General features: G+C 53.2%; 2 protein-coding genes across 2 annotated transcripts; one reads left to right on the top strand and one right to left on the bottom strand.

The window, feature by feature from the left end:
• Positions 1-797: 797 nt before the first annotated feature.
• On the top strand, positions 798-16173 carry PRP8 (pre-mRNA processing splicing factor PRP8; the record flags this gene model as incomplete). Its single annotated transcript, XM_002368027.1, has 14 exons — positions 798-2514; positions 3263-3840; positions 4183-5442; positions 6191-6666; positions 7257-7950; positions 8459-8862; positions 9342-9474; positions 10206-10334; positions 10969-11165; positions 11558-11780; positions 12145-12382; positions 12644-13926; positions 14300-14502; positions 15319-16173. The coding sequence occupies 14 exons, from the start codon at positions 798-800 to the stop codon at positions 15398-15400; spliced, it is 7617 nt and encodes a 2538-aa protein (XP_002368068.1). The 3' UTR covers positions 15401-16173.
• Positions 16174-18474: 2301 nt separating this feature from the next.
• TGME49_231980 (hypothetical protein) lies at positions 18475-27242 on the bottom strand (the record flags this gene model as incomplete). Its single annotated transcript, XM_018780309.1, has 8 exons — positions 18475-20355; positions 20951-21841; positions 22401-22757; positions 23448-23561; positions 23955-24253; positions 24626-25599; positions 26310-26458; positions 26838-27242. The coding sequence occupies 8 exons, from the start codon at positions 27240-27242 to the stop codon at positions 18475-18477; spliced, it is 5070 nt and encodes a 1689-aa protein (XP_018636833.1).
• Between the last annotated feature and the right edge of the window lie 221 nt (positions 27243-27463).

Raw genomic sequence — 27463 nt, forward strand, 5'->3', positions numbered from 1 at the left:
CGTGTGTTTCTGATCTTCCTTCTTGATTGTTCCCGTGCATACCTTTTTTCAAATCCCCATCCCTCTTCACTGTGAGTTTCTTTGGCACGTTGTCTTCTCTGCGCATGCATCACCCGATTCTTTCAGTCCTACGATATTCATTTTTTCGTGTTTTCCCCTCTGCCTTCTTTTCACTCCACCTCCTGGTTTCCGGGAACTTTGGAGGGTGTCGAACGGATTGCCCCCTCAGAAGGGGCCTCTGGAGACCCGCTTTTTTTCTCCGTGTTTCTCCGCCGCTCAGCTTTATCACTTTGTTCCTCTGTTGCTGTGTTGTTGGGTTGTCTCGCCTTGTTGAAAGCTTCGTGAAATTTTTAACCTGCAGACTGCGACCCCAGACGAAACTGCCACCTCGTTCGCGGGATGCGTGATTTCCCGCTTCTTCCACGACCACCGTATCGCGGTTTCATCGAGCAACTGTGTTGGAACACAGCCGACGAGGCACTGCTGTGTCGTGGCCGTCTTTCCTCTTTTGCTCACGAACTTTCAACTTGCAGGCGCGACCCCCGGTTCTTCGTTGGCGGTCCTTCTCTCGTCTTCTCACACTTACATCTTCTTCGCAAAATCCATTTCCTCAGTCCGTTCCTCTCTGTGTCAGCTGTCTGTACGCGCCGTACCCGTTCGCTTACGTCCATCCTGCTGCAAACATAGGGCGGCTGCTGATCCACGCGCCTTTTTCGCGGTCTCTTCTGAACTGTACACGCAACGCCTGCCTTTCTCGGCTTCTGACACTGGTCCCAGTTTCCTGACACTCCGAAAACATGTTGCCTAACGGCTCAGGGGGGGGCTTCCGGCCCCCGCCTCCTGGGGGTTCTGGAGTGCATCCAGGGCCTCCGCCGGGGCACCCGTGTTCGCCGGCTGGCCACTTGCCGCCGGGGCTGCCGCTGCCGCCTCCTCCGGGGTTTTTGGGTTTCCCGGGGTCTCTTGGCCCGCCGTCTTCCTCACCGCCACCTCCGCACCCCGCCGGTCTCTTCGTTCCCCCGCAGCAGGGACCCCCCGCCCCTGGGGCCTCTTCTGTGCCTGGCTCGTCTCAGCGGATGCCACCCGGCGGCATGTTCATGCCGCCCCCAGGGTTTGCGGGCTTCCAGCAGCCGGGCGGCGCGCGCCCCATGCACCTGCCCCCGCACGCGCAAGCTCGCGGCGGGTCTGGAGCCCCCCTGGGACCTAAGGGCAGTCCCGGGGGAGCCGCGGGTGCACCGGGCCTGAACGGGGCGACGCCGAACCCCCCGGCGTCGGGGAAGTCCCCGTTTTACGGGAAGGACGTACGGAGAATGGAGACTTCTTCGCCGTACGCGGGTGCGCCGCAGGCCAAGATCGAGAGCGGCTTCGGGGCGCCGCAGCCGTCCGTTTTCTCGCGGTACCCGCCGCCTCTTCCAGGCCCGGGGCAGGTTTCGGCCGGCCCCCCGAAGGATCTGCGCGCCAAGGTGAAGACGGCGGAGGAGTTACTGGCGGAGAAGGCGCGCAAGTGGCAGCAGTTGAACACGAAGCGTTACGGGGAGAAGTCGAAGTTGGGGACGGGCCAGGACACGACAAAAGAGGAGATGCCTCCGGAGCACCTGCGTAAGTTGATCAAAGACCACGGAGATATGACGAGCAAAAAGTTTCGCCACGACAAGCGCGTCTACCTCGGCGCGCTCAAGTACGTTCCACACGCGGTCTACAAGCTGTTGGAGAACATGCCGATGCCTTGGGAGCAGGTTCGGAACGTGGCTGTGCTGTACCACATCACGGGCGCGATCACATTCGTGAACGAGATTCCCTGGGTCGTGGAGCCGATCTACCTTGCCCAGTGGGGCACGATGTGGATCATGATGCGGCGCGAGAAGCGCGACCGTCGACACTTCAAGCGCATGCGTTTCCCGCCCTTCGATGACGAAGAGCCGCCGCTAGACTACGGAGACAACGTGCTGGATGTGGAGCCGCTGGAGGCGATCCAGATGCAGCTCGACGAAGAGGAAGACGCGCCCGTCATCGACTGGCTCTACGACTCCAAGCCCCTGCAGCACGACCCGCGGTACCTCGCGGGGCCGTCCTACCGGCACTGGCGCTTGGAAATCCGCCAGCTCAGCGTTCTGTACCGTCTGGCGAACCAGCTCGTGTCGGATCTGCAGGACAAGAACTACTTCTACCTCTTCAACTTGGAGAGCTTCTACACGGCGAAGGCGCTGAACATGGCCATTCCTGGCGGCCCCAAGTTCGAGCCTCTCTTCCGCGACTTGCACGAGGAAGACGAAGACTGGAACGAATTCAACGACATCAACAAGATCATCATTCGACAGCAAATCCGCACAGAGTACAAAATCGCCTTCCCCTACTTGTACAACAACCGCCCGCGAAAGGTCGCGATCGGCGTCTACAGAGAACCCACCTGCTCGTTCGTCAAGCCCGAAGATCCAGACCTACCCGCCTTCTACTACGACGCCATCGTCAATCCCCTCCCCGCGTACAAAAGCGGATCCTCCACTACCACGCAACAAGGTGAGGTCAAAGAAAACTTTTTTTCTCCTCACACGACGGCCGTCGAGACCCCTCTCCAAAAATCTAAATCTGCACTCAACCAGTCACATACGTATGCAAATGTATAGTGTGTACGTGGGACGAACAGGCGTGCGTCAATGGGAGACTTCCCCGTCCCCGAAAAGGACCCAATCATGCATGCGCATTGGTGGCGCGGCGGCTCTTGTTGCCTGAAATTTTTTGCATCCATGTCCGTGGCCGAACCTCGGAGATTGCCGAACTTCTTCACGAAGGGGAGATGCATGTGCATCCACATCTATCTATCTATCTATCTATCTATATATATATATATATATATAAATAAGTGGCTTGTATGTGCATGTATATTTGTATACGTGCATTGGCGGATTTGCATGGGACGTGCGCGTCCCGGAGGTCTCCTTTGTGTGCGTGTCTCTCTGTTCTTTGAGACTTGTTTCCACAAGAAGCCTCGTGTTTGCAGTGTGGAAGCAAGAGACGTGGCGCTCTTTCTCCATGTTGTGGTGCCCTCTGTCTCTCTCCCTCTCTCCCTCTCTCTCTCCCTCTCTCCCTCTCCCTCTCTCGCTCTCCCTCTCCCTCTCTCGCTCTCGCTCTTTCTTTGAACCCTGCTTCGGCATTTCTTGCCCCTCCGTCGGGGATGCCAACAGCTCGCCGAACGTCTCAGGCCGCTGGGTGTCTGGCTTCCCTCAGTCGCCGCAGCGCGTGCGTGTGCGCGTTTCTTCTTTGGCAGATTTTTCTGTGTTCGAGGACTTTGTTCTCCCGCGGGAGATCCAGCCGCTGCTGCAGGATGCGCCGCTATCGACAGACACGACTGTGGACGGGATCATGCTCTACTGGGCATGTCGGCCCTTCAATCTGCGCTCTGGGCGGACGCGCCGCAGCGTGGACGTACCCCTCGTCCAGTCGTGGTACCGCGAGCATGTGCCGACCAACTACCCTGTGAAGGTTCGCGTCTCCTACCAGAAGTTGCTGAAGTGTTGGGTGCTGAACCACCTGCACCAGCGTCCGCCGAAGTCGCTGAAGAAGCGGTACCTGTTCAGAGTTTTCAAGAGCACCAAGTTCTTCCAGTGCACCGAGCTGGACTGGGTCGAGGTCGGCCTCCAGGTTGCGCGCCAGGGGTACAACATGCTGAACCTGCTCATCCACCGAAAGAACCTCAACTACCTGCACCTCGACTACAACTTCAACCTGAAACCCGTGAAGACGCTCACGACCAAGGAACGCAAAAAAAGTCGATTTGGAAACGCCTTCCACTTATGCAGAGAAATCCTCAGACTGACGAAGCTGGTCGTCGACTCGCACGTCCAGGTAACGACCTACCTTGCCACGCTGGTCCCGTCCTTGCTCCATCCACACACCTCGATGTGTGCGGTGTTCTCTACGCTCCCTCCTACCCAGTTTCTGTGTCGGGATGTATCGAGCGTCTCCTCTCATTCTACGTCTCACGGTTTCTGTTTACCTCTGTCTCTCCCTCTGTGTGTATCTTTCCTCCTATGCCTCTGTCAGACCGAAGCACACGCAGACACACACACATATATATATACGTTTGGGGACCTCTGTGTGTTTTCCGTTGTTTGTGTGTCTCCGTTTCTATACTTCCCGTCGCTTCACGCGTGCTTTGTTTTTTCTCTCCCCCTTTTGCTCCTTCAGTACCGCTTAGGAAACGTGGACGCGTTCCAGTTGGCAGACGGCTTGCAGTACACTTTTGCACACGTCGGCCAGCTGACGGGTATGTATCGGTACAAGTATCGACTCATGCGCCAAGTGCGAATGTGCAAGGACTTGAAGCACTTGATTTACTACCGCTTCAACACGGGGCCCGTGGGGAAGGGCCCCGGCTGCGGGTTTTGGGCGCCGGTGTGGCGCGTGTGGCTGTTCTTTCTTCGCGGTGTGTTGCCGCTGCTGGAGCGGTGGCTGGGAAATCTGCTAGCGCGGCAGTTCGAGGGACGTGTGTCGAAGGGCGTTGCAAAGACTGTGACGAAGCAGCGCGTCGAGAGCCACTTCGACTTGGAGCTGCGAGCTGCGGTGATGCACGACATTCTGGACACGATGCCCGAAGGCGTCAAGGCGAACAAGGCCCGGACGATTCTGCAGCACCTGAGTGAGGCATGGCGGTGCTGGAAAGCCAACATCCCGTGGAAGGTTCCTGGCTTGCCCGCGCCTGTCGAGAACATGATTCTCCGGTACGTGAAGATGAAGGCGGACTGGTGGACGAACGCTGCGTACTACAATCGCGAACGCATTCGTCGAGGCGCGACCGTCGACAAAACTGTCTGCAAGAAGAACTTAGGGCGGCTCACGCGTCTTTGGCTCAAAGCCGAGCAGGAGAGGCAACACGCATACCTGAAGGATGGGCCGTACATCACTGGCGAAGAGGCTGTGGCCATCTACACGACTGCAGTTCACTGGCTAGAGAGCAGAAAGTTCACTCACATTCCCTTCCCACCGTTGAACTACAAACACGACACGAAACTGCTCATTCTCGCCCTCGAACGCCTCAAGGAACTATACTCAGTCAAGTCCCGACTGAATCAGGTTCAGAGAGAGGAGCTGGGCCTCATTGAACAGGCCTACGACAACCCCCATGAAGCGCTTTCGCGCATCAAGCGACACCTGCTCACGCAACGCGCGTTCAAGGAACTCACTCTCGAGTTCATGGATCTCTACAGCCACCTCGTCCCCATCTACGAGGTCGACCCTCTCGAGAAAATCACAGACGCGTACCTAGACCAGTATCTTTGGTACGAAGCAGACGCTCGACACCTCTTCCCGAACTGGGTGAAACCTGCAGACTCAGAACCCCCGCCGCTTCTCGTCTACAAATTCTGCCAGGGCATCAACAACCTCACAGACGTCTGGAAAACCAGCGACGGAGAAGCCGTCGTTCTACTCGAAACCAAATACGAAAAGGTGAGAACCAAACAACGTTCCGATCGACTTGTATGCATGTGTTGGTAAGGATGGATAAATACTCGATATATATATATATATATGCATGGGTATATAAGTGTTTGCAAATGCAAGTATGTGTGTCTGTGGATGCATATAATCTATGTATATTTGCATATGGATATCCGCCTTGGATGTCGATCTTTGGTGTAGAGGGTGTTTATATATATATATATATATATATATATATATATATATATGGATGTGCAGGTGTGCATGTGCATATGCATGGATGTATATACTTTCTGTTGAAGTTTATACAAGTCTTGGCAATCGATCATTGAAGTAGACCGCGTTGTCGCGTCGAGATGGAGATTTCGTGGGTGTGTCCTGAACGCGTTACTTCTTCGAGGGGACATAAGAAGGCTTTCCTATCGGCACTTCCCCATCTGTGGTTTTTTGACGTCTCGGCTTTCTTTCTTTCTGCCGCGCATGAGAGTTGTTTCCGACCTTGTGGTTCTGAGACCTTTCTGCTTTTCTCCACGCGTACGTCGCGTCTTTCACTGCGGCGGCGGGACGTCGGGTGTAGAGACAGCTGGGCCTTTTTGTACGCGAGAGAGTGGCCGCTTTGTGTGCGTTTCTTGTCTTTTGCCACACACGCGTAACTCAATGCCTCTCTGTCGTTTTCTCCTCCCTCTTTGCTTCTGAACATTCGCTCGCGACGCGCGTTTCCGTTCTCTGCCTTCTCGCTGTTTCCTGTGTCTTTCAGGTGTACGAGAAGATCGACTTGACTCTCCTGAACCGTCTGCTTCGCCTGATCGTCGACCACAACATTGCGGACTACATCACGGCGAAGAACAACGTGAACATTAACTTCAAGGACATGAACCACATCAACTCTTTCGGACTCATTCGCGGTCTGCAGTTTGCGTCCTTCGTCTTCCAGTACTACGGGTTGATCCTCGATCTCTTGGTGCTCGGCCTCACGCGCGCCACTGAACTGGCAGGCCCGCCGAATTTGCCGAACGACTTCCTGACTTTCACAGACGTGGAGACGGAGACTCGACACCCCATTCGCCTGTTCTGCCGATACATCGACCGCTTCTGGATCGTCTTCCGCTTCGAGAAAGAGGAGGCGAGAGACCTCGTCCAGCGATATCTGACGGAGAACCCAGATCCGAACAACGAAAACATCGTGGGGTACAACAACAAAACCTGCTGGCCGAGAGATTGCCGCATGCGCAGGTGAGACACGATGCACAACTCTCGACTCGCGCGCAACAGGACTTCTAAACAGACGACGTCCAGACGCGCTGCCATCCCCCGCCCGAGCTCACAGCCTCGTCGAGTGCCACACCCACAATTACCCATATACACACACACACGCAGGAGACTCGACAAAAGACAGCTTTTTTTCTGTAGATGTCGACGTGCATGGCTGCATGCATCCAAATATGGATGTACACACATGAATAGATGTGTTGTCTCGTTCGCTCGTCTGCGTGCCATTCTATATACATACATACATACATATATATATATATATATATATATATATATAAGTTTAAGTTTATGTATATAGGACTTTCGTTTACACGCATGGACTGAGAGCCGTCGTTGTGGGTCTCGCAAACCCAATTTCTTGGGGATCCAGACGTAGGGTGCGGAGTATAAAGGCGTGCGTCTCTGTTTTTTCATTTTTTGGCAAGAAGAGTCGGCTTCGTCTGTACCGAGAGGAGCGGGTGTGCAACATTTCTGGACATGGAAGGGTCTGTTTCGACGCCTTTTGGTTCTACGCCGTTTTTCGCATGCGCTTGTTTCTCTGTGTCTTACAGAATGAAGCACGACGTGAACTTGGGGCGTGCGGTGTTTTGGGAGATTGAGAATCGCCTGCCGCGGAGTGTCTCCACACTGGAGTGGAGCAACTCGTTTGCTTCCGTGTATTCGAAGGACAACCCAAACTTGTTGTTTGCGATGTGCGGCTTCGAAGTGCGCATTTTGCCCAAGATTCGGACGTACACCGAGGAGTTTTCTCAGCGCGAGGGTGTCTGGAAGCTGCAGAACGAAGTGACGAAGGAGATGGCCGCGCAGGCCTTCTTGAAGGTCGGCGACGAAGGCATGAAGCACTTTGAGAACCGCGTGCGGCAGATCCTCATGGCAAGTGGCGCCACGACGTTCACCAAGATCGCAAACAAGTGGAACACCACCCTCATCTCGCTCATGACCTACTTCAGAGAAGCCGTGATCCACACCGAGGCGCTTCTTGACTTGCTCGTCAAGTGTGAGAATAAAATTCAGACGCGCATCAAGATTGGGCTGAACTCGAAAATGCCTTCCAGGTTCCCCCCCGTCGTCTTCTACACGCCCAAGGAACTTGGTGGCCTCGGCATGCTCTCCATGGGTCACATCCTCATTCCGCAGAGCGACTTGCGCTACTCGAAGCAGACCGAGACGGGGATTACCCACTTCCGCAGTGGCATGACTCACGAGGAAGACCAGCTCATTCCGAACCTGTACCGATACATCCAGGTAAACATAAAAACGTCACGCGAATCGTGCACACACCTGGGCTGCGCATGGCCTCTCTGAGTGCTCGTGTGCTCCTCATTCACTTCTGGGCATCAGATCCATTTGTAAACAACCAGGATGTACGCCTATGTGTATCCTCACAGAAGTTCAAACGAAGACGTCCATCTAGGATTGACGCACACGAGAGCTAGATGCGTACATATACACATGCTTGCATATACATACATATATATATATACATATATATATATATATATATATAAACATACAAATACGTATGTAGTCATATATATGTATGTGTGTATACGTGTGGATAGGTACGTATGTTCATGTGTGTACGTACAGGGGAACAAGTTGAGAGGTGTTGGGAGGCATGTGGTGCTTGTCTCGCGGGAGGCGTGACTGATTTGTGCATGCCCCGTTTCCTGTCTTGTGAGAGCTTTTCTTTTCCGTGGTCGCTCAAATTCCTTCGGCGTGACTTCTCGTCACCTCTTTCGCTTTCTCACAGACATGGGAGTCCGAGTTCATCGAGTCGCAGCGCGTCTGGGCGGAGTACGCCCTGAAGCGCAGCGAGGCGGCGGCGCAGAATCGGCGCCTGACTCTGGAAGATTTAGAAGACTCTTGGGATCGGGGTATTCCTCGCATCAACACGCTGTTCCAGAAGGACCGTCACACTCTCGCGTACGACAAAGGCTGGCGAGTGCGACAAGACTTCAAGCAGTATCAACAGATGAAGGCTCATCCTTTTTGGTGGACGCACCAGCGCCACGACGGCAAACTCTGGAACCTAAACAACTACCGCACAGATATGATTCAGGCTCTCGGCGGTGTCGAAGGCATTCTCGAGCACACCCTTTTCAAGGGAACGTACTTCCCCACATGGGAGGGTCTCTTCTGGGAGAAAGCTTCCGGGTGCGTGTCTGTGTAAAACCGACCGTGTGGAGAGAAAACAGAGAAAAAGGAGAGAAGAGAGAGAAGGAAAAAAGAAGAGAGGGAAGAAACCGAAGAGCGAGGGAGAGAAACAGAGGAACACTTTGCTTGCGCGTTTGCGGTGAAGAATTAAGACGAGGCTTTGCAGAAGAAGGGATTTCACAGTCCACATGCCTCGCGTCTCCCTTTTGTGTCTTTCCCTTCCAACATCACTTCCTTCTTTTCTCGGATCTGTCTCACACTTTTTTTCCTGATGGCAATCCGTTCTCTTCTCTTCTGTTCCCCGCACGTTTCTTCCATGGTTTTCGTCTATTTCTCCTCTGTTCCCTGTATTCGGATTCCGTGGTTTCACTCCGTCTTCTGCGTTCCTTGCATGCATCTCTTACATGTTCCACTCCTTCTGTGTGTGCGTGTATCTTGCGCTTATGCCTGTGCTTCGGCTGTTGGTATCCGCGTCTCAGATTCGAAGAAAGCATGAAGTACAAGAAACTGACAAACGCACAGCGTTCAGGTCTGAACCAGATTCCAAATCGTCGTTTCACGTTGTGGTGGTCGCCGACCATCAACAGAGCGAACGTCTACGTCGGATTCCAGGTAAGAGCAGTTTTTGCGAATTTCGAAAGAGTGTAACTTTGCACTTGACTTTGGTTGCAATAACCTGCGTCGTTCTGGATGGAATGGCTTTCACCGCCGTGACCGGCTGTTTCTCGCGTGGATCACAAGACGTGAACAGTCCTTTTTTTAGATGCGAGACGTTTTGCATTGAGGATCCTGGGCCGCTAACTGTCGCCGACGCCGGTCGTGTGCTGGGTGTACTGTCTGGACGACTGGTACCACGAGTAGCAACAGCGAGAGAAAACAACGTTTTTTTTAGAAGTTACCTCGTCCTCTGGACACAGCCGACATCAAGAACATAGCAGTCGTCGAGCGAGACGATGTGCTGGAGCTCCCACTGACGTTGACGTCCCCAGATTCTGTTGACTGTGAGATTTTTTGTGATGTGTTCGAGTGCGATTGTCTGAGAAATGATTCTTGTTTTTCTAGGTTACGTTCCGCACTGGAGGGAGTACAGCCGAAGTGGCCTTGTGTTTCTTTTGTACGTCGCGGCGAAGGAACGCTTTGTCGCTCCGTGCGGCGTTTCTCTCTCCAAAGCACAGCTAGTCACAACCAGCGTTCGGAGTCTTCCAAGGAAGAATGCGCGGGATTCGTTCGAGCTCGATGGTGTGCGTCCAACGCTCGACTCGCTCTGAAAGAGCGTCTTCGTGCTCTCCGTCGCTCTCAGCTTTTCGTTGTTTCCTGTGGATTTCCTTGCTTTCCTCGAACAGGTGCAATTGGACCTGACGGGTATTTTCATGCACGGGAAAATCCCCACTCTGAAGATTTCTCTGATTCAGATCATGCGAGCACACTTGTGGCAGAAGGTGCATGAATCCATCGTCATGGATTTGTGTCAGGTGCGGAGAGAAACTGAAATCAAGATTGAAAGACGCGCGACGATGCAAAGGAAAAAGAGATGAAGCCAGATATGTGGTCGATTCTGGGCCGAGCGAAAAAGAAACCTCTGAAGAGTAGCTCGTTGAAGTCTTCTACCTGGACTCGCTGCATGCATTCATGATTTTCACCTTCGAAGAACACACAAAAACGGCACAACTCACGCGTTTGTCTCGTCGACAGACACAGAATTCTCGACATCCACCAGGGCACAGGGCCCTATGATACATGTATGTGTATATATGTTTATATATATATATATATTTGTGTGTTCATGTATATGTGCGTATCGAAGAGACAACACAGAGTGGAAATGTGCGACAAAAATACAGAATGTATCGTGCACACCTCGCCTCTGTGTTGCGTCTGGCTGCACCTGTTCTGCCGCGGACAGTCGGCAGAAGAACGAAACCAAGGGTGAATATGTTTATCTGTGTATATCCATTAAATGTGATACACATGGATTTCTCTTTCCACATGTGTTGAGTTTGGGGTCTTTCGGGCCGTAGAAAGGTGTAGAAAGCCATGAAAAAACTACTTCTTTCTCCGTATTGACATGTTGTGTCTCGAAGTTTGCGCCTGCGTTTGTATTTTCAGGTGTTTGACTTGGAGCTGGATTCTCTGGAGATTGAAATGGTCCAGAAGGAAACGATTCACCCTCGGAAGTCGTACAAGATGAATTCGTCATGTGCAGACATTCTCCTCTTTGCGGCCTACAAGTGGCAAATCTCGAAGCCTTCGCTGCTCGCGGATGGGAAGGATGTGATGGACGGCACAACGACATCAAAATATTGGTACGAAGAGACAAAACTGAGAAGAAAAACTCTCATTTACCTGCTCTCTTGCACTTTTCCACTCTCGTCAAATAACTCGTTCATTCCGCCTCGTCGATGCACAACATATCAACTCATATTCTGATGTATATATATATATATGTATATGTATACATGTATATGTATATACATCTGGAGGTGCAAGGAACGTGGTTGTGTACGCCTGCGTGTGTATGCTTGAATGCACATGCGACTGTATATACGTGGTTGTATTTACTTGTATATATACATTTGTATATGCATGCATGTATGGATGTACTTTGTCTGTTTATGTTTGTGTATATTTACTTGTGTTTCGATTCCTGTTTTTCTTGGGTCACCTTCTGGGTGTTCTGCGTCCTGTTCCGTTTCAGGTTGGATATTCAGCTGCGTTGGGGTGACTTCGACAGCCATGATATCGAGCGCTACTGCCGCAGCAAGTTTCTGGACTACACCACGGACAACATGTCCATCTATCCTTCTCCAACGGGAGTGCTGCTGGGTGTCGACTTGGCCTACAACCTCCACTCCGGTTTCGGCAACTGGTTCCCGGGGTTGAAGCCTCTCATGCAACGCGCAATGAACAAAATCATGAAGGTACACACTCTGCAATATACAGACATATATATATATATATATATATATATGCATACACACATGTACATATATATATATATATATATATCCGATGTATGTGTGTAAAGCGATGCGCAAGTCTGATCGTCAATCGATGAGGGTATATACCCTTTTAAACCGTGTTCTGCATTTCGATAAGGATATATATCTATATATCTATATCTATATATATATATATGTATATATGTATTTATGTGAATACGCATGTATATGGACGTGCGTCGAAACACATGATGATGGAGTGATTTGTGGTTAAGAAGTATTTGTTGAGGCAGCGAGCTTTTTGCGACAAGGATGTGAGTCGCTTTTGTGACTGCGTTTTCAGTCGAACCCAGCGCTGTACGTGTTGCGCGAGCGCATCCGGAAGGGTCTGCAGCTCTACTCTTCGGAGCCCACGGAGCCTTACTTGACGTCGCAGAACTACGGCGAGCTCTTCAGCAATCAGACCATTTGGTTTGTCGATGACACCAACGTGTACAGAGTGACAATTCACAAAACGTTCGAGGGGAACTTGACGACGAAGCCCGTGAACGGGGCCATCTTTATCTTCAACCCGCGAACAGGCAAGACCCACAAAGGAAGAGGGACGCGTATATCTCGTCGAACTGATGTCTTTCTACTCTTCTCTCTCCGGCTCATTTCTCTCTCGCTCTCCATCGACGTCTTTTCTTCTCTCTCTCTCCATCGACGTCTTTTCTTCTCTCTCCGTCTGTCACCGTGACCGTCTTCTCGGTGTCTCTCTTCCACACACGGTGTGTTTCTCTGGATCTGAATCTGGATTTCTGCCTTCTCTGTGTCGGCTTCTGTGCGTCTGCCTTACCCAGGCCAGTTGTTCTTGAAGATTATTCACACGTCGGTTTGGGCGGGCCAGAAGCGTTTGACGCAGTTGGCGAAGTGGAAGACGGCTGAGGAGGTGGCGGCGTTGATTCGGTCGCTGCCTGTCGAAGAGCAGCCGAAGCAGCTGATCGCGACGCGTAAGGGGATGCTGGATCCGCTGGAAGTCCACCTGTTGGACTTCCCGAACATCGTGATCAAGGGCAGCGAGTTGAACTTGCCTTTCCAGGCGATCATGAAGGTCGAGAAGTTCGGCGACATGATTCTGAAGGCGACGCAGCCCGAGATGGTTCTCTTCAACATGTACGACGACTGGCTCAAGTCGATTTCTTCGTACACGGCTTTCTCGCGACTCCTGCTGCTGCTGCGCGCGATGCACGTGAACACGGAACGCACGAAGATCATTTTGCGCCCGAACAAGACGACGGTGACGCAGAGTCACCACATCTGGCCGAGTCTGACGGACGAGGAGTGGATCCATGTGGAAGTTGCTCTGAAGGACTTGATTCTCGCGGACTACGGCAAGAAGAACAACGTGAACGTTGCGTCGCTGACCCAGTCGGAGATCCGCGACATCATCCTCGGTATGGAGATCTCCCCGCCGTCGCTGCAGCGCCAGCAGATCGCGGAGATCGAGGCGCAGACCAAGGACGTGAGTCAAGTGACGGCGACGACAACGCGAACCGTGAATGCACACGGGGACGAAATCATTGTGTCGACGCAGAGTCCGCACGAACAGCAAGTCTTCAGCTCGAAGACGGACTGGCGCATTCGCGCCATCTCCGCCGCCTCGCTACACCTGCGAACTCACCACATCTACGTGAACTCGGACGACATCAAGGAGTCCGGGTACACGTACGTGTTGCCAAAGAACCTCTTGAAGAAATTCATTTGCGTCTCCGACTTGCGGACCCAGATCGCCGCGTACTTGTACGGCGTCTCTCCGCCAGACAACGAACAAGTCAAGGAAGTGAGAGCCATGGTCTTCGTGCCACAAGTAGGCAGTCACCAGTCCGTCTCCTTGCCCCAGGCCTTGCCTGAACACACGTACTTGGCGGACCTCGAACCCATAGGCTGGATCCACACCCAGCCCAACGAGAATCCGCAACTCTCTCCGCAAGACGTGACAGCGCATGCCAAGATCCTGAACGAAAACAAAGCCTGGGACGCCGCGTCCACCGTCATCATCACCTGCTCCTTCACTCCAGGAAGCTGCTCGCTCACCGCCTACAAACTCACACCCCAGGGGTACCAGTGGGGAAAGTCCAACAAGGTAAATTCAGGGTGTCAGACAGTCAGACACACGGGCGCGAAACGGCCATGGCGGCGACGAGATGGGAACAAAGAGAGACCTGTCAAGAGACTTCCAAGACAAACTGTAGCGGGGGAAGAAAGGAGGGGGGGGGGGTCTCGTTGGAGATGGAATTCGCGTTCTCGCTTCCGGTAGATTTCTCTTCTGGGCATCAAAGGGAACACACAGAGGTCTCGAGTTGGCCTCTCTTCCTCTAGATCGATTTCTCTCTTTTCACTGACGTCAGTGAAACTACTGACGCTTGCGTGCGGGGGCGATCGAACCAGCGTCCCCCCGTCTGTGGGTGCAAGCGCCGTTCTGCGTTGCCTTCGCTGTTCTCCGTGCATGCAAACAGGACACTGGACCGAACCCGCAAGGGTATCTGCCGACGCACTACGAGAAGGTTCAGATGCTGCTCAGCGATGTGTTTGTCGGCTTCTTCATGGTGCCGGAGGGCGGACTGTGGAACTACAACTTCATGGGTGTGAAACATTCGCCGTCGATGCGATACAACCTCGTCTTGGGCACCCCGAAAGAGTTCTACCACGAACAACACCGGTGAGCAACACAGTCGAGTGGCACAGAAAAGATCAGACCTCTCGCGCGAGTTGACTGAGTTGAGTCCCGCAGCGTTGGACTGTGAACGAATCGCGGTTTTCTCCTTTCTCCTCTCGTCTCGGATCTCCCAGTCGCGAGGAGACTGGAAGCTGCGCCGCGGAAAGGCTTCTGGTCGAGCGACAGAGAGGAAGGAAGATACGAGGGAGATGGAGATAGGTTCGGAGGTGTGGAGGATTCACGCTCTCTGTCTTTGTCTTTTCTTCTCTTCTCGACGACCCACATGCGGTGGACAGAGACAAGCGCAAGGCCCATGGGCACTGAAAAAAAAAATCCGGACTACTTGTCACCTGGCTCCACCTGGAGAGAGGTTCACGACTCAACTCAGATGCACAGATGGACTTCATCAGTCCTCGGGGGTTTGTCGCACTTTTGAGTCGCCAGTTTTTGCGTGTGTCTCGGGGCTTCCCACGTCGAGATGCTGCCTGAAAAGTCTGTGTGAAATCAGACGAGAAACGATTTCCGCGAGGTCGTTTGCAGGTCGTTTTGCAGGCTTTCGCAGTGCTTGTCTGACTCCTAAGGGCACCACCGATTTTGAAAGAAATCCTTTGCCTAGATTTCCCTTCTTAACGTTGTGAAACAGTGCGGTGAAGCCAGTTCATCGTTCACCGCAGAAGAAATCCGCCTCTTCTTGAACTCAAGGTTTGTCGCGCTGCTGTCCTTCCCGTGTTTAATTTTGCTTCTCGGGCAGAGACTGCTTTCCGCTTCTTTTTCTGCCTCTGGACTTGTTTCTTTTTCGAGTTTTTTTCGTATTTTCAGACCTTCTCACTACCTGCAGTTCACCCAGATGGAGACGGCAACGGAGACCGCTGGAGCGGACCGAGAAGATCTTTTCGCCTGAGCATGCGCACTCGCTGCATGCAGTGAAGGCGAGACTCGAAAGGAAAAACGAGCTCTCTGCGGTTGGGGCCGCGCTCATCGGGGGCCTCCGTTTTGCCGCGGCACTCGAAATAGACAGTTGGCGTCGACTTCGTGTTCTCTTGCCTCTCTCTTTCTGACGGGGAGTGAACGTCCGCGGCAACACACAAGTTTCGAAAGAGCAGCAGAAAGCCAACACTTGGAGGAGGAATGCAGAGGACCAAAGAAACGCGCATGCGACGCGGAAAAAGCACCTGGCAAGACAGCGAGGGAGGGCGAGTTTGTCACGAGAAAGGAGACAGAGGAGACGGCTGTTTAGAGAAGAGGCAACCCTGGAAGCTGAGGCTGCCCTCCCTTTCGGCAAAGACGGAGAAGAACCGTTGGAAGACAGCGGCCAAAACCGTCTCTCTTTTCTTCTGTTTCACTTGCCTACTTCTCGTTTTTCGCCTCGCGATGCCATTTTGTCTTGCGTTTTGGACCTCTCTTCTCTCATGGGAAGTGTCTGGCTTTTTCGGGGATACGCTGTTCTTCTCGCTCTCTGCTGATTTGTAGCTGCATGGATCAACTGAACATCTCTGTGGGGTCCTACACATCCTGTTGTTAGGGGCTGCACTTCTCCGTTCGTTGCATGCGTGGGCACTTGTCGGGTCCTCTACTCCTTGCAGTCCCTTGCTGCGTGAAAAGACGTTTTCTGCGTTCTGCTGCGCGTACGCGCCGCGAAAACATGGCGCTTTTTGCTACAAGCTTACTCAACGTCGAAAGGTGACGACTTATTACACCAAAGGAGTTCAGTATCCCTTCGCGGTTCCTGTTCGCTGGGAAGCTGTAGTGGTCAACAGTGTCCGCTCAGGACTAGAAAGTAGACGGTCGCGTTAGGCCTTGGGAACATGACTTTGGAACCCCAAGATCGATCGGTACACGAGTGGCGTTCGAGCGAGGACGAGACATCGACACACAGGAAGGGAGACACAGACACAGAAATCGACATCTATCCATATCTATCATATATATATATATATATATATATATATATATATATATATAAAAGGATCGCAGCTCACTTGTGCAGAAACAATGTCTTCTTACAATGTGACAATGGTAATACGTGGTCTAGCGTTCAAATAGCAAAAAAGAGATATTTTTTTTTTCTCTTCTCCGGGGGGTTTCTAACTGCCGCTTCTGTTTCCATGGTGCCCGATGTCTGTGTCGAGGCGCTGAGGCGGACCGCGTGGAAAACTCACTTCTTTTATCCCGTGAAGGAGACGCCGCTGTCTCTAGAGAGGAACGACTGGAAGCGTTTCTCGAGGTTGTTGCTGGTTCTGCGTCGTGGCCTCAGTTTTTCCTTTTCCTTTTGCCTCCGTTGCGTTGTTCACTCGAGCCCACGGTGTCTTGTTCCTTTTTCACCTAACTCGTCTTCTGCGGCCTCGTCTTTTTTTCCGTGTCGTGCTCTCCTTCTTGCCTATCGCTACATCTTTAAGCCTTGCTCTTTTTCGCGGGGCAACCATGCCGACCACCGCAGTGTGTACTTTCCATGAAGAGCTTTCCCATCTGTCTCAGAGGTATCCACTCCAGAAGCGACGGTACAGATCCTGCTCGTGTATTCCTATTTTCTCTTTTCAAGGTGCTTGAGAAGCAAGCGAGCTTTTTGTCACACATCTCGGCGTCACTACGCTCAAGCACGAACGGTAAGATCTGACCTCGCTACCAATATCCATTCTACCGACACTTTCACCTTCCCCTATACACATGTATACATTTATATATGCATCCTATCCATCGTCTCCGTAGACCTCTGCGGATAAATGAAAATGTGATCTGGGAAGCATATCTCTCGAAGCTCAAACGCGACAAACCTCTCCTTCTGCATACAACCCACATATTATATATATATATATATATATATTCATGTATACTTAATAAAAGTGTTGGAGAGTTACACAGTCCGTGCCATTCAGGCGTCTGTCCTGGTTGGACAGTCACCGGTTTCGCGAGCGACGAGATTTCTACATGGTCTCTCTTGGATCATTATGTTTTTTTAGAACCGGTTTTGTACAGAGAACGCCGTAACTTCTTCCGACTATTCTCTACGGTTCGGAAGTTCTTTTCCCAGGAACGGACCCTTTCTCTTGTTTCCTAGCTTCTCCTGACCTCTTGGGTCGGATGTTCAGTGCGCGAGGGGTGCAGCAGGGGGGAGAGCGAGAGAGAAGGACGCATCAAAACACGAGACGCGAGACGAGGATGACAGAAGAACAAAGGACAGATTCGAGAGCGGCCAAAACTCGAGTTTAGAACACAGGATACAAGCACACACTCCAGAGGGTTGTTCGAGTTTGACCCATGATTTCGTAGAAGCGACGCACATGCACGCGCCGACGCAGTTCTGTCGCCAAGAGAACTCCTTGTGAATGCAGAGCCAACAAAAAAGAGCAGGGGATGCAGAGAGACAAAGTCGACTCACAAACACACCCTCGGTGCTGTTCTTTCCGCTCCCAGAAACAACGTGACGACAGGTTTCACGTCTCTCTTTTCTTTGTCGTCGTCCTTTCTCTCACCAATCGCTGTTTTTCCACTTCCGTTTTCTGTTCTACACGCAGTATGCGGATTCCTTCACACGCGACACTCCATTCGTTTCAGTGCCGGGGAAAGCTCACGATCTGAAAACCCCCATGGGTGATGCATGCCGAGCCATCAAGTCGGTGTCTGTTCGTCGCGCTTCGAGAGCGCGCTGCCACCAGCAGACCTTCCGCGACTTTAAACTCAGTTCTGGCCGCTCTACCTCTGAAGTTCTTTTGCGAGTTCTCGCGTAATCGCTTTCTGTGCTTATGTGAAGCGCCTCTATATGGGAGCGACTGTCCTTCACATAATCTCGATTCTTCACCTTTTCCCCCCTGTCTCGCTTATACGCGCGCGCCGGTTTTGCTGAAGCTTCGACAACGCAGATCCTCAACTGAGCCTCCACTCTCGGGTGTCGGAGAGAAGGGATCTTCCTGTCAGTTTTTGCCCTTCTCTGCGTCAAAAACCTCCTGCTGTCCAACACAGCGGGGAAACCACCTCCCCTCATTCCGTCTGCGTCTCACCTTCTCTCGCTGGTTTCGTTTCTGACCCTCCCATCTCCTTGACGTCACCTTCTTGTTCTCTCGGCGCATCTTCCTTGTGAGTTTGGCCAGCTGCGCGTGCAGCCATTTCGAGAACAGGCTCCTCCACTGCCTCGTCCTTCCTGTCCGTTGTCGAGGGCGGGGACTCCTTCTGTTCATCGTCCTTTCTGTCGAGGTCGACTTCGTCTTGGCCGCGTCTCCCTTGTCTGTTTCCTTCTTGCTCTTCCTCTATCGCCTCTTCATTTTGCTGCCGGCGTCGTCGCTCGAGCTGCATGCGGAGGAGCCTTCTTCTCGCCTGGTCGAGGATGTTGTTTCTTCGCTCTCTCTCCCGCGCTCTTCTGCTTCGCTCTTCTCTTCTGTTTCGCTCTTCTCGTCTCTCGGCCTCCCGCCTTCCAGCTGCTCTCTGCCTTTCGTCTGCGCTCGCATGCACACTGGTAGATGAAGCCTGTTCATCGGGAAACGCGCTGCTTCCCGCCTTCCCGCGCCTGGAAAAGGCGCGCGATCCATCTTTGTTTCGTCTCCTCTCTGTGTGCTTCTGTCTCCGCCATCCTGGATTGCCTTGAGCGAGAGCCAATCCTGCAGTGACTCTCTGCTTCTTCTCCTCTCTTTCCTCGTCTCCGGCTCTGTCTCCTCTCCGCTTGCGCCAGATTGCATGCGCCCCCCTCGTGCCGCGCTCACCCGGCGAGGACCGGCGAGACTCGAAGTCTTCATTCTTACCAGAAGTTGAGTACAGCAGCGAAAAGTGTGCAACAAGATCCGACACAAATGCACCGACAACTTTTTCCATCTCTGCAGCCTCACTCTCTGCCATCTGTTCTTCTCTTCCCGTTGAACTGTCTCCTCTGACTCGCTCTTCTCCCGCTTCCTCCTCTCCGTTCTCGTCGCTGCTTCTCGCTGGCGTCAGCGGCCGCGCGCGTTTCTTCTCTTGCTGTCTCCCCTGGCGTCTCTCTTGTCTCTCGAGTTTTTCTTCTGTCTCTTGCGTTTGCTTCTTGAGGATGCGCAGCAGCACCGCATGGCCGCGCGAAAGAAGGATGTGCTGGAGATCCGCCAGACGCAGAAAAAGACGAGGATTCTCTTCTGCAGCAGCGCAGGCGTGTCTCCATAAATCTTTGGCCAAAAGGAGGAGAGGCTCCGGGAGCGCGTCGATGCCCTCCTGAGGCTTTTCTTCTTTTCCTGTCCCTCGTTCTGTCTGTGCCTCGCGTCTGAAGAAAGGTGAGAAAGCGAGAGCGGAGAGCAGCGATGAAGGAAAAGCGCCACGATGCCTCGCCCTCTGTGCTCCTCGACACGGACAGAGACCAGAAGCAACAGGGAGTGGAGGCGAATGAAAAGTGAAGGAGGTATGTTCCCTCTGCGTGTCTTCCCCGCGGTCCGAGGTCTTGTGGCCAGAGTCTCCCGACAGAGCAGGTGACTGCTCTGCCTGTCCTCGCCCAAGAGTCGTTTGCGCGAGTCTGTGGGCAAAGGAGGCAGAAATCAGGCCACCCGTCTCTTCGCGCTGAAGACAAGCCGCGAGGGAACGACTTCTCTGCACGCGGTAGCGCGACAGGATCACGTAGTTCCCTCCCGCAAAAAGACGGAACGGAGGCGCCGACGAGGCGAGGTCGAGCACGCGAAGATACACTTCGAGCGAGGAAGGCGTGAGGGAGAGGGAGTCTGAGACCTCTCGGTTCTTCGCGTTTTCGAGTTCGTTGGCGAGGCCTGGACAGGCCAGAGATCCGCGCGAAAACGGAGACGCCTCGCGGCCAAGACGAGGGGGGAGAGATGAAGCCGACAACTGCGCTGCGACAGTCAGGAGAGACGAAGGGACGTACTGCCTCACGCGGAGCTTCCCGTGGAGGCGAAGGAGCTGAAAAAAGAAACATTTTGGGGAGAACACCCACGACTGGTTACATGCGTTCTTTTGCCTCAAAGCATGTTTTCTCCTTCACCTCGCCGCTTTGCCGAGGACCGGCGGTTCCTCTTTGTCGAACATCTTCCCTACCCCACAATCACAGTGATCCGGAGGGCCAGACATGATTCAACTGGACCGCGACTGTATGCACAAGACAGACCTCCGACCTACGTCACGTTCACATTGATTTCCTCTTTTCACAGAACATAATGAAACATGGTTGCCTCCTTCTCTTCCTCCGAGAAAGCAACGCCCTCACCCTTCTACATAGGCACATGAACCTTCTTGCTTAATCAGCCACCTATCTATTTATCTATCGATATAAACGTATATATATATATATATATATATATATACATATATATATGTATGTGTTCATGTATTTATGAATCTCTATGCAAGTATATGTCTTTACGTATTTTTCTGCCTCATTTTTGAGACATGTCCTTGGAAAGTCACGCAGTGGCATCCCACACATGCGTTGTTGTGTGTACATCTGCGTGTCTGCACTGACGTCTGCGGCTGTGGATGCGCTTTCGTGAAGACGCACCTCCTGGATGTGCCATTTGGAGACCGAGTGGAGAGATTCTTTGCGTCTGCCGCCAACCTCGAGAAGCTGTCCGCCGGCGCCTCTTCGCCACACTTTCAAGCCAAAGAGAGACTTCTGAATCGCCTCCAGATGGCCACTCTCCCGCAGAATGAGAAGAAAATCGCCCACGGCCTGCACGGAAATGGACCGATTCTTTTCCAGAGACCCAGAACTCGACAGAGGACACAGAGGCGACGGTGGAGAGGAACAGACAGCGGCCTCCCCCTTCGGCGACACTGGACAGAAAGGCGAAGCAGCTGCAGCGGGAGCAGGGAGAGACGCCGCGAGGGGAGTCGAGTCGGAAGGCGGGGAGGTCCCGACGTCTGCTTGCTCTTTTTTCTCTCGGTTCCTTGCAGCTTGAAGAGCAGCACGAGGAACACGGGGAGCGCGATACAGCAGAGAGATTTCAGACGCCCTCAGGTAGTGAAAGTGCTCCACGCACTTTGCAAGAAACGCAGAAGACGCGGAAGAAGAAGCAGAGGCGACAGAAGACGTGGAAACAGTCTCAGAAGAAGTGGAGGAAGGAGCACGAGCGGGAGGAACGAGTCTGTTTGGGTTGAGAGGGCGCGAGGAGTGAGAGGAAGTTCTGACTACGCGATCTGGAGGCTCGCCAGGAGCAGCAGAGGAACCTACAGATGCAGAAGACTGCGGACACGGAGGCTCCGGCAAGGGCAACGGCATAATCGTTTGATTCGAAGACAGAAAGACGTATTTGTCTCGAACGATCTCGAGTGAAACCGAGGAAATACTCAAAATGAAGAGCAAATACGACCTGGGAAGCGCCGCAAGCAGCCTAGGGAAATTCTCCACGCGGTAAGGGATGCGCCGATCGCTCGCTGGGTGGCTGTACAGCTGAATGGCATGCAGACACAGCCGAAGGGGTAAGAGCATGTAAACAAGGGGAACGGGTGGCTGAGAACAGGCAAAAGGGAGGAAGGAAACGCAAATAGACGGCGAAGGCATTTCCAAAGAGAAGACTACAGCGGACAGACGCTGCCCTCAGAAAACGGAAAAAAGACTCCTCCACTTTTGTGTCAAGAAAAGGACGCGACTTGGACAAATGAGAAGTCTCTTATGACCGAAACGAATCGAGAGACACCAGCTTCGCGTCTCTCCTATCTTCTCGCCTCCCTCTGCCCCCACAAGTTCTTTTTCCACCTCTCCCGGGATGCGTTTTCCGCTTGTGTTGATTCGCGCGCTTCTCTGATTCCACGTGCGAGGTCAGCGAAGACTGCTCTCCATGATTACAGAGTTTGGCGGGCGCTCCACCGGGGAAAATTGGCCCTTTTACGCATCTGTCCTTTTCCTGTAGAGTCTTGTCGTTTAACCGACTCGTTTGTCCCGTTAAAGGGCAATTTTCTCTTCTTTTCCTCGAGTCTCTTTTTCAGTTGCACTCTCCCTGTCAACTCACCAAGTCGAAACAGAACGGCGTGCACTCGATGGGCTGCGGAACGCGCGGCCTGCGAAAACTCGACAGGCCGACACCGGAAGACGAAGAGAGAGCCGCCGGAGCACCCCCCCCACCAGAGGACGAAGCAGCCGAATTGGGAGTTCCTGTCGAGGTTCCTGCATTGACTGCGACTTGCCCGAGATTGAAATTGTACTCGTGGAGAACGGAAGAGGCGTCTAGAAGAAAGAAATCGAAACTTCCCGGGACTCGGCCTCCGCCTGCTGCAGAAGAAGACAGCGCGCTGGAGAGAAACTCCGGAGGGCCATGCTGGCCGCCAAAGACGTCGACGACGCGTTTGTCTTTGAGAGAGCCTTCAACCTGAGAACTCCACAGAAACCACTACTGGACGCACATTGCGACCTCCCTGGGCATGCTCGCACATTTGCGAGGCACAGTCAACACACAAACGCATCGAAAGCAAATCCATACGACACGACAGCCACGACGAAGAGACCCCTGGCCACATCCGCTGCATGCAAGAAAAAAGGCAAGACCCGTCCCGTTCAGACGCTCGACAACACCCGGCCAAGCACGAAAGAGAACTCGCTGTGTATCTCTGAACCTATCTACAGATGTGTCTCTGTTTTGGGCTGCACGGGCATGTACACCTATTTGAGTCCAGACAGACCTTCATGCATGTGAAGACAGCTGGTTCGATCTACGTTTTCACTTATACAGCTCTCTTCAGCGGTACACACGTGATTCTGCAGGCGGTGCATGAAGCGACTCTGAGATAGGCCCCGACTGCTCGCGGCCGCAGATTCGTTGCATCCACCCTCTTCAGAGCTTCACAGCTAGAAATAAAGTGAAAAATTGTGCCTACACGTCAAAAAAATTCAAGAACTGGAAAGCACTGGTCGGAACAGTTCTAAACTAAAAGATCACCACTTTTGGACAGCGCTTCAATTCGCTCTTACTACCGCGGCTGTTGGCACCGGGTTCGTCTTGCACACCATGAGAGAGATAAGAGAAAGTGAAAGGACAAAAAGAGGCGTTTCTGAGCTGTACCTTTCGCAGTCCAGGAACGACTTTTCCGAGGTCAGAGACAGTTGCTTGCCACTGGTATGCGATGCCATTGGTGAACAGCAGCAGGCCGCAGTCTGCTTCACTCCCACAAACAACCTGCGACAGCGGACGCCAGACACGCTGATTTATCGATGACAGCACTGCAAGAAGACCGCAGAGGCGAGGACATCTCTGTGTCGACACAAAACGCTCATTCACTCTCTCGCACAGCCGCTCTGTGTACAGACACCGTGGTGCTCGTTTCGACTCGATTTTTGAAGGTCCCAGTGTTGATGTGTCAAGCAAAGAAGAGAGAACCTTCTTCTCGCCAAACTCGCTGCGACCCGCCGCCCCTGCGCTCAGCGTCTCCGTCGTTGTCTGAAAGGAGATTCGAGCTCACGCGCCAGACCCCACCGCGAGCTGCTTGCCTGTCTCCTCGCGAACCAGCTCTTTGGCATGCCTCACACCTCTGGCGAGGCAAACGATGTTGCTTTCCCTCGCGGCTCTCACCTTCGCAGGAACGTGTGGAAGAGGCGACGCCCGACAACTCAAAGTTTTGCCGCGAATGATGAGGCCGTAGCGTTTGTGGTAGAGCCGGGACTGACACAGCACGGCGTACCGCAGGGGCGGGAAGAAGGGGAAGCACGAGAAAGGAGGCGAGGCGAGAGCGCCTTCTCTTCTCTCGCCTTCCCGCTTCGGTCCCTGAGAGGCCGCGACCGACCACAGAGAAGCGTCGGGGCATGGCGAGGGCGGGACAGGAGTCAGTTCGGCGAGAGAGACAAACAGGCAGGTCCCCCGTTCCTCCATGCCTGCGCGAAGAAGAAACGCGAGAACGACTCGGCGACGGAAAGTGGAGACCGAGAAGGTGCGTTACGGTCTGCAACGGCTTCGCTCTCCGGCGCACAGACGACGGGAAGAAGGGCGCCACTAGAAAGGCGAAAGAAGATAGTAAATTGGAGAAAAGAGAAGAGACGGAACCAGACGCACGCGAGAAAAACCGCCGGAGAATCGAAGCAACATGGGAGGCGAAGAGCCAGGCGCAGGCGACCCGACAGAAAACACGAAGAGCCGCACCCACGAGATGAGGCAAAACGTAGACGCGGAAAAAACAGAGAAATGGAGGAGGCGCGGCTGTGGAGAGAATAGAGGCGACAGATTCACACAGAAATCTCGACACGTACCTCCTTGGACACCCTGAGAAACGGGAAGTCTCAGAGACTCCATTCGCATGGGGCAGTGCTGGAAGCGGATGGGACATCCCGTTGGCTGCCCGTCTCTCTCTTCTCTCTCGGTACGTTTTTCGTCTTGGATGTTTTCGCGCAGATCCCCATTCTCAGGATTCTCGCTCGTCCGCGCTTCGTTCGGTCGACGTCCTCCACATGTGCATGTCAAGGGGCTCGAGAGGCAGTCGAACCTCCGTCGGCTCTCGTCTTCTGGCCACCCATCTCTGTCCTCTTCGTCCGTCTGTCTTTCCTCTTTGTGCTGCCCTGAGCCAGGCACCGCACTCAGACACTTCCCCTCCACTGCTCCGTTCACTCTCGGCAACGCCTCATGCGCCCGACCCGCAGGAGACGAAGTCGACGCACGAGAGGAAGGAAGAGAACACGAGGAAAAAGACGAGGCCGAAGGTTCGCACGAGAGAGAAGACAAGAGTTTCCTTTCAGCACAGCAGCAATGTGCGTTGCTACCTAGCCATAGATTTCCGTCCCGATCTAGAGCAGCTAGCGCGAAAAGGCTCGTTGGGTCTTCTTCTCTGGAGACACATCGACAGACGGACACAACATCCTGGCTCTCGGGTCTGCGTTTCTCCTTGCGCTCTGCAGTCTCTCGCGACATCTCTGCGTTCTCTGGGCGCAGGTCGCTTCCGTCGCATTCATCGCTTGCATGTTCGTCTCCTCTGGAACTCGCCGCGCCGCTTGCCTGGGGACCCACAGCCTCCCTCGCAGGCGCGCCACAACAGCCCAGACCGCTGGAGGCGCGCGCGGCGCAGGACGGGGGGGCAAACGGGCGAGGCTCGAACGCAGGGTCACAGAGAACGTCGAGAGGTGCATCTCCAAAGTCCAGAGACTTGATCTCCACATGAACGAACTCGCGGCCTGGCACCGAAGCAAGCGGCAGCCAAGTGTCAAAGCCTTCGCCTTGCCAAGGGTACTGCCTGGCGACGCACACACAAGAAAACCGGCGGAGTTCCAAAGAAGAGAAGGGAGGAAACGAAACAGAAGGATATCCCGGCAGGAAGCCCCTATCAAGATCACATCGCTCTGAACCCACATACTCATCTACAAATGTACACACACACACATACACAGTTCTCATACATACATAAATGCATCACTGATGTGTTTAATATTGCGCAGAGGCTTCGCCAATCCTCCGAAGTTGTTGTGTGCTTGTCTCCTCCACAGTCAAGGAATCTCAAGATGATGGCGAGGAAAGGTGACCTACGAGCGCAACATTTCTGTGATTTGCAGTGGGTTTCAAGATGAGTTTTCTGTTTCTTCACAAAAAAGGCGCCCGAAAAAGCAGCAGAAGTTTTTGCATCTTCTTCGAAGCACTTGCCCCTTGTTGCCAACATCAATCATCAAGCCGCTCTTCCCACTGAAAAAAACTGAGATACACCCAACCACCTCAACGCACTTCAGCACACACCAAACTATATATATATATATATATATATATGTATATGTACATGTATGCATATTATATATCTGTGTACATATATTGTATATTATATATATATATATGTATATACGTATCCATGTGGATGGATGTGTATCGAGTCTAAAACAAGAGTTAACACTTTGGTGACTAGGCGGGAATGTCGCACCGAGGGCCTTGCGCCGAAGGCGAGGGGTGGAGACGGACCGGATCTTGTAGATGAAGATCTGCCCTCCTTCCGTCAGAAGAGCAATGTGGTTGGTCGCACACGATAGGCTTCGCACGACGACATCGGGCAAATCTGCTAGCCACGGGAATGTCTGGTCGAGCTGGACGCCGAGACGAACGCGAGGCCGCTGGCAACATGCACACACCCAGGACAAGGGCCAGCGTACACGACAAACGAGAGCAAGAGCAGGAGAGAAAGATGAGCGAAAAGGAGACAAAGAGGACCGGCGACAGGAGAGAAGTTGCAACCTCGAAGGGGATGAAGCTCGCTGGTTCGTTTACCTTCACACCAGCAGTGGAGCTCCAGTTGTTTTCTGATAGGTACTGCATGCAAGATATCTCGAACGACCATTTTTATTGAAGCACCGTTCCCAGGAAATCGACTCCAGTGCTCTGCATGTGGCAGCTTCTCGAAACGCAGGAACCAGACACAGGAGGAAGTCGAGAGGGGACGGCGAGTCGCCTGCACAGGCCCACAGCATCGATGCGCGAAAGCAGGAGTCGTACTTTTGTGCGAAAGCGAGAAGAGAAGCAGAGGGCCGGAGACCCGCAGTTTTCTTCCGACGAACACTCGAACGTTCCCTCTTCTCCTTCTCCTCCCGAGTGTCCATCTCGTTCTTTCTCTTCCGCGGCGAGGACTTGCAGACTCGTGGCTGCACTAGAGTAGGGACCGCCTCCAAAGAGGAAGAAGTTTTCGGAGACGTGGAAATCCGAGAGGATCTCAGACAGCAGCTGTTCCCCTGGTTTGTCCGTGACCCTGGAAAGCGCTCCGTCGCCTTCCCTGGCAGGTACGGCAGCCTTCGCTCCTTCTTCTGCTCTGAAGCCTACGTCATCTTCTTCAGTCTCGCGCTGTCTCTTGACGAGGCCCTCCCGCGCCTCGGCGTTGCCGCGGGCGGAGAGAGGAGACTCCATTGCGATGGAGCTTTATCCGAGAAGGTAACAGGGGCGCGGCTGCTCAACCTTCGTGTGGGAAAGAGACTGGAAAGAAGTCTGGAACGTTTCTTGGCCTGAAAAGGCGACGGCGACACCACCGGTTAGAATCGCATCTTCTGTTGGCGTTCTGTTTTGCTTGCGCGATTCACAGAAGTGCAGACAAAGAGGTGCACAGAGCTTTCGCAAGACTCAAAGCGATG

The sequence above is a fragment of the Toxoplasma gondii genome, chromosome VIII (assembly GCF_000006565.2).
Source record: "Toxoplasma gondii ME49 chromosome VIII, whole genome shotgun sequence".
Lineage (NCBI taxonomy): Eukaryota > Apicomplexa > Conoidasida > Eucoccidiorida > Sarcocystidae > Toxoplasma > Toxoplasma gondii.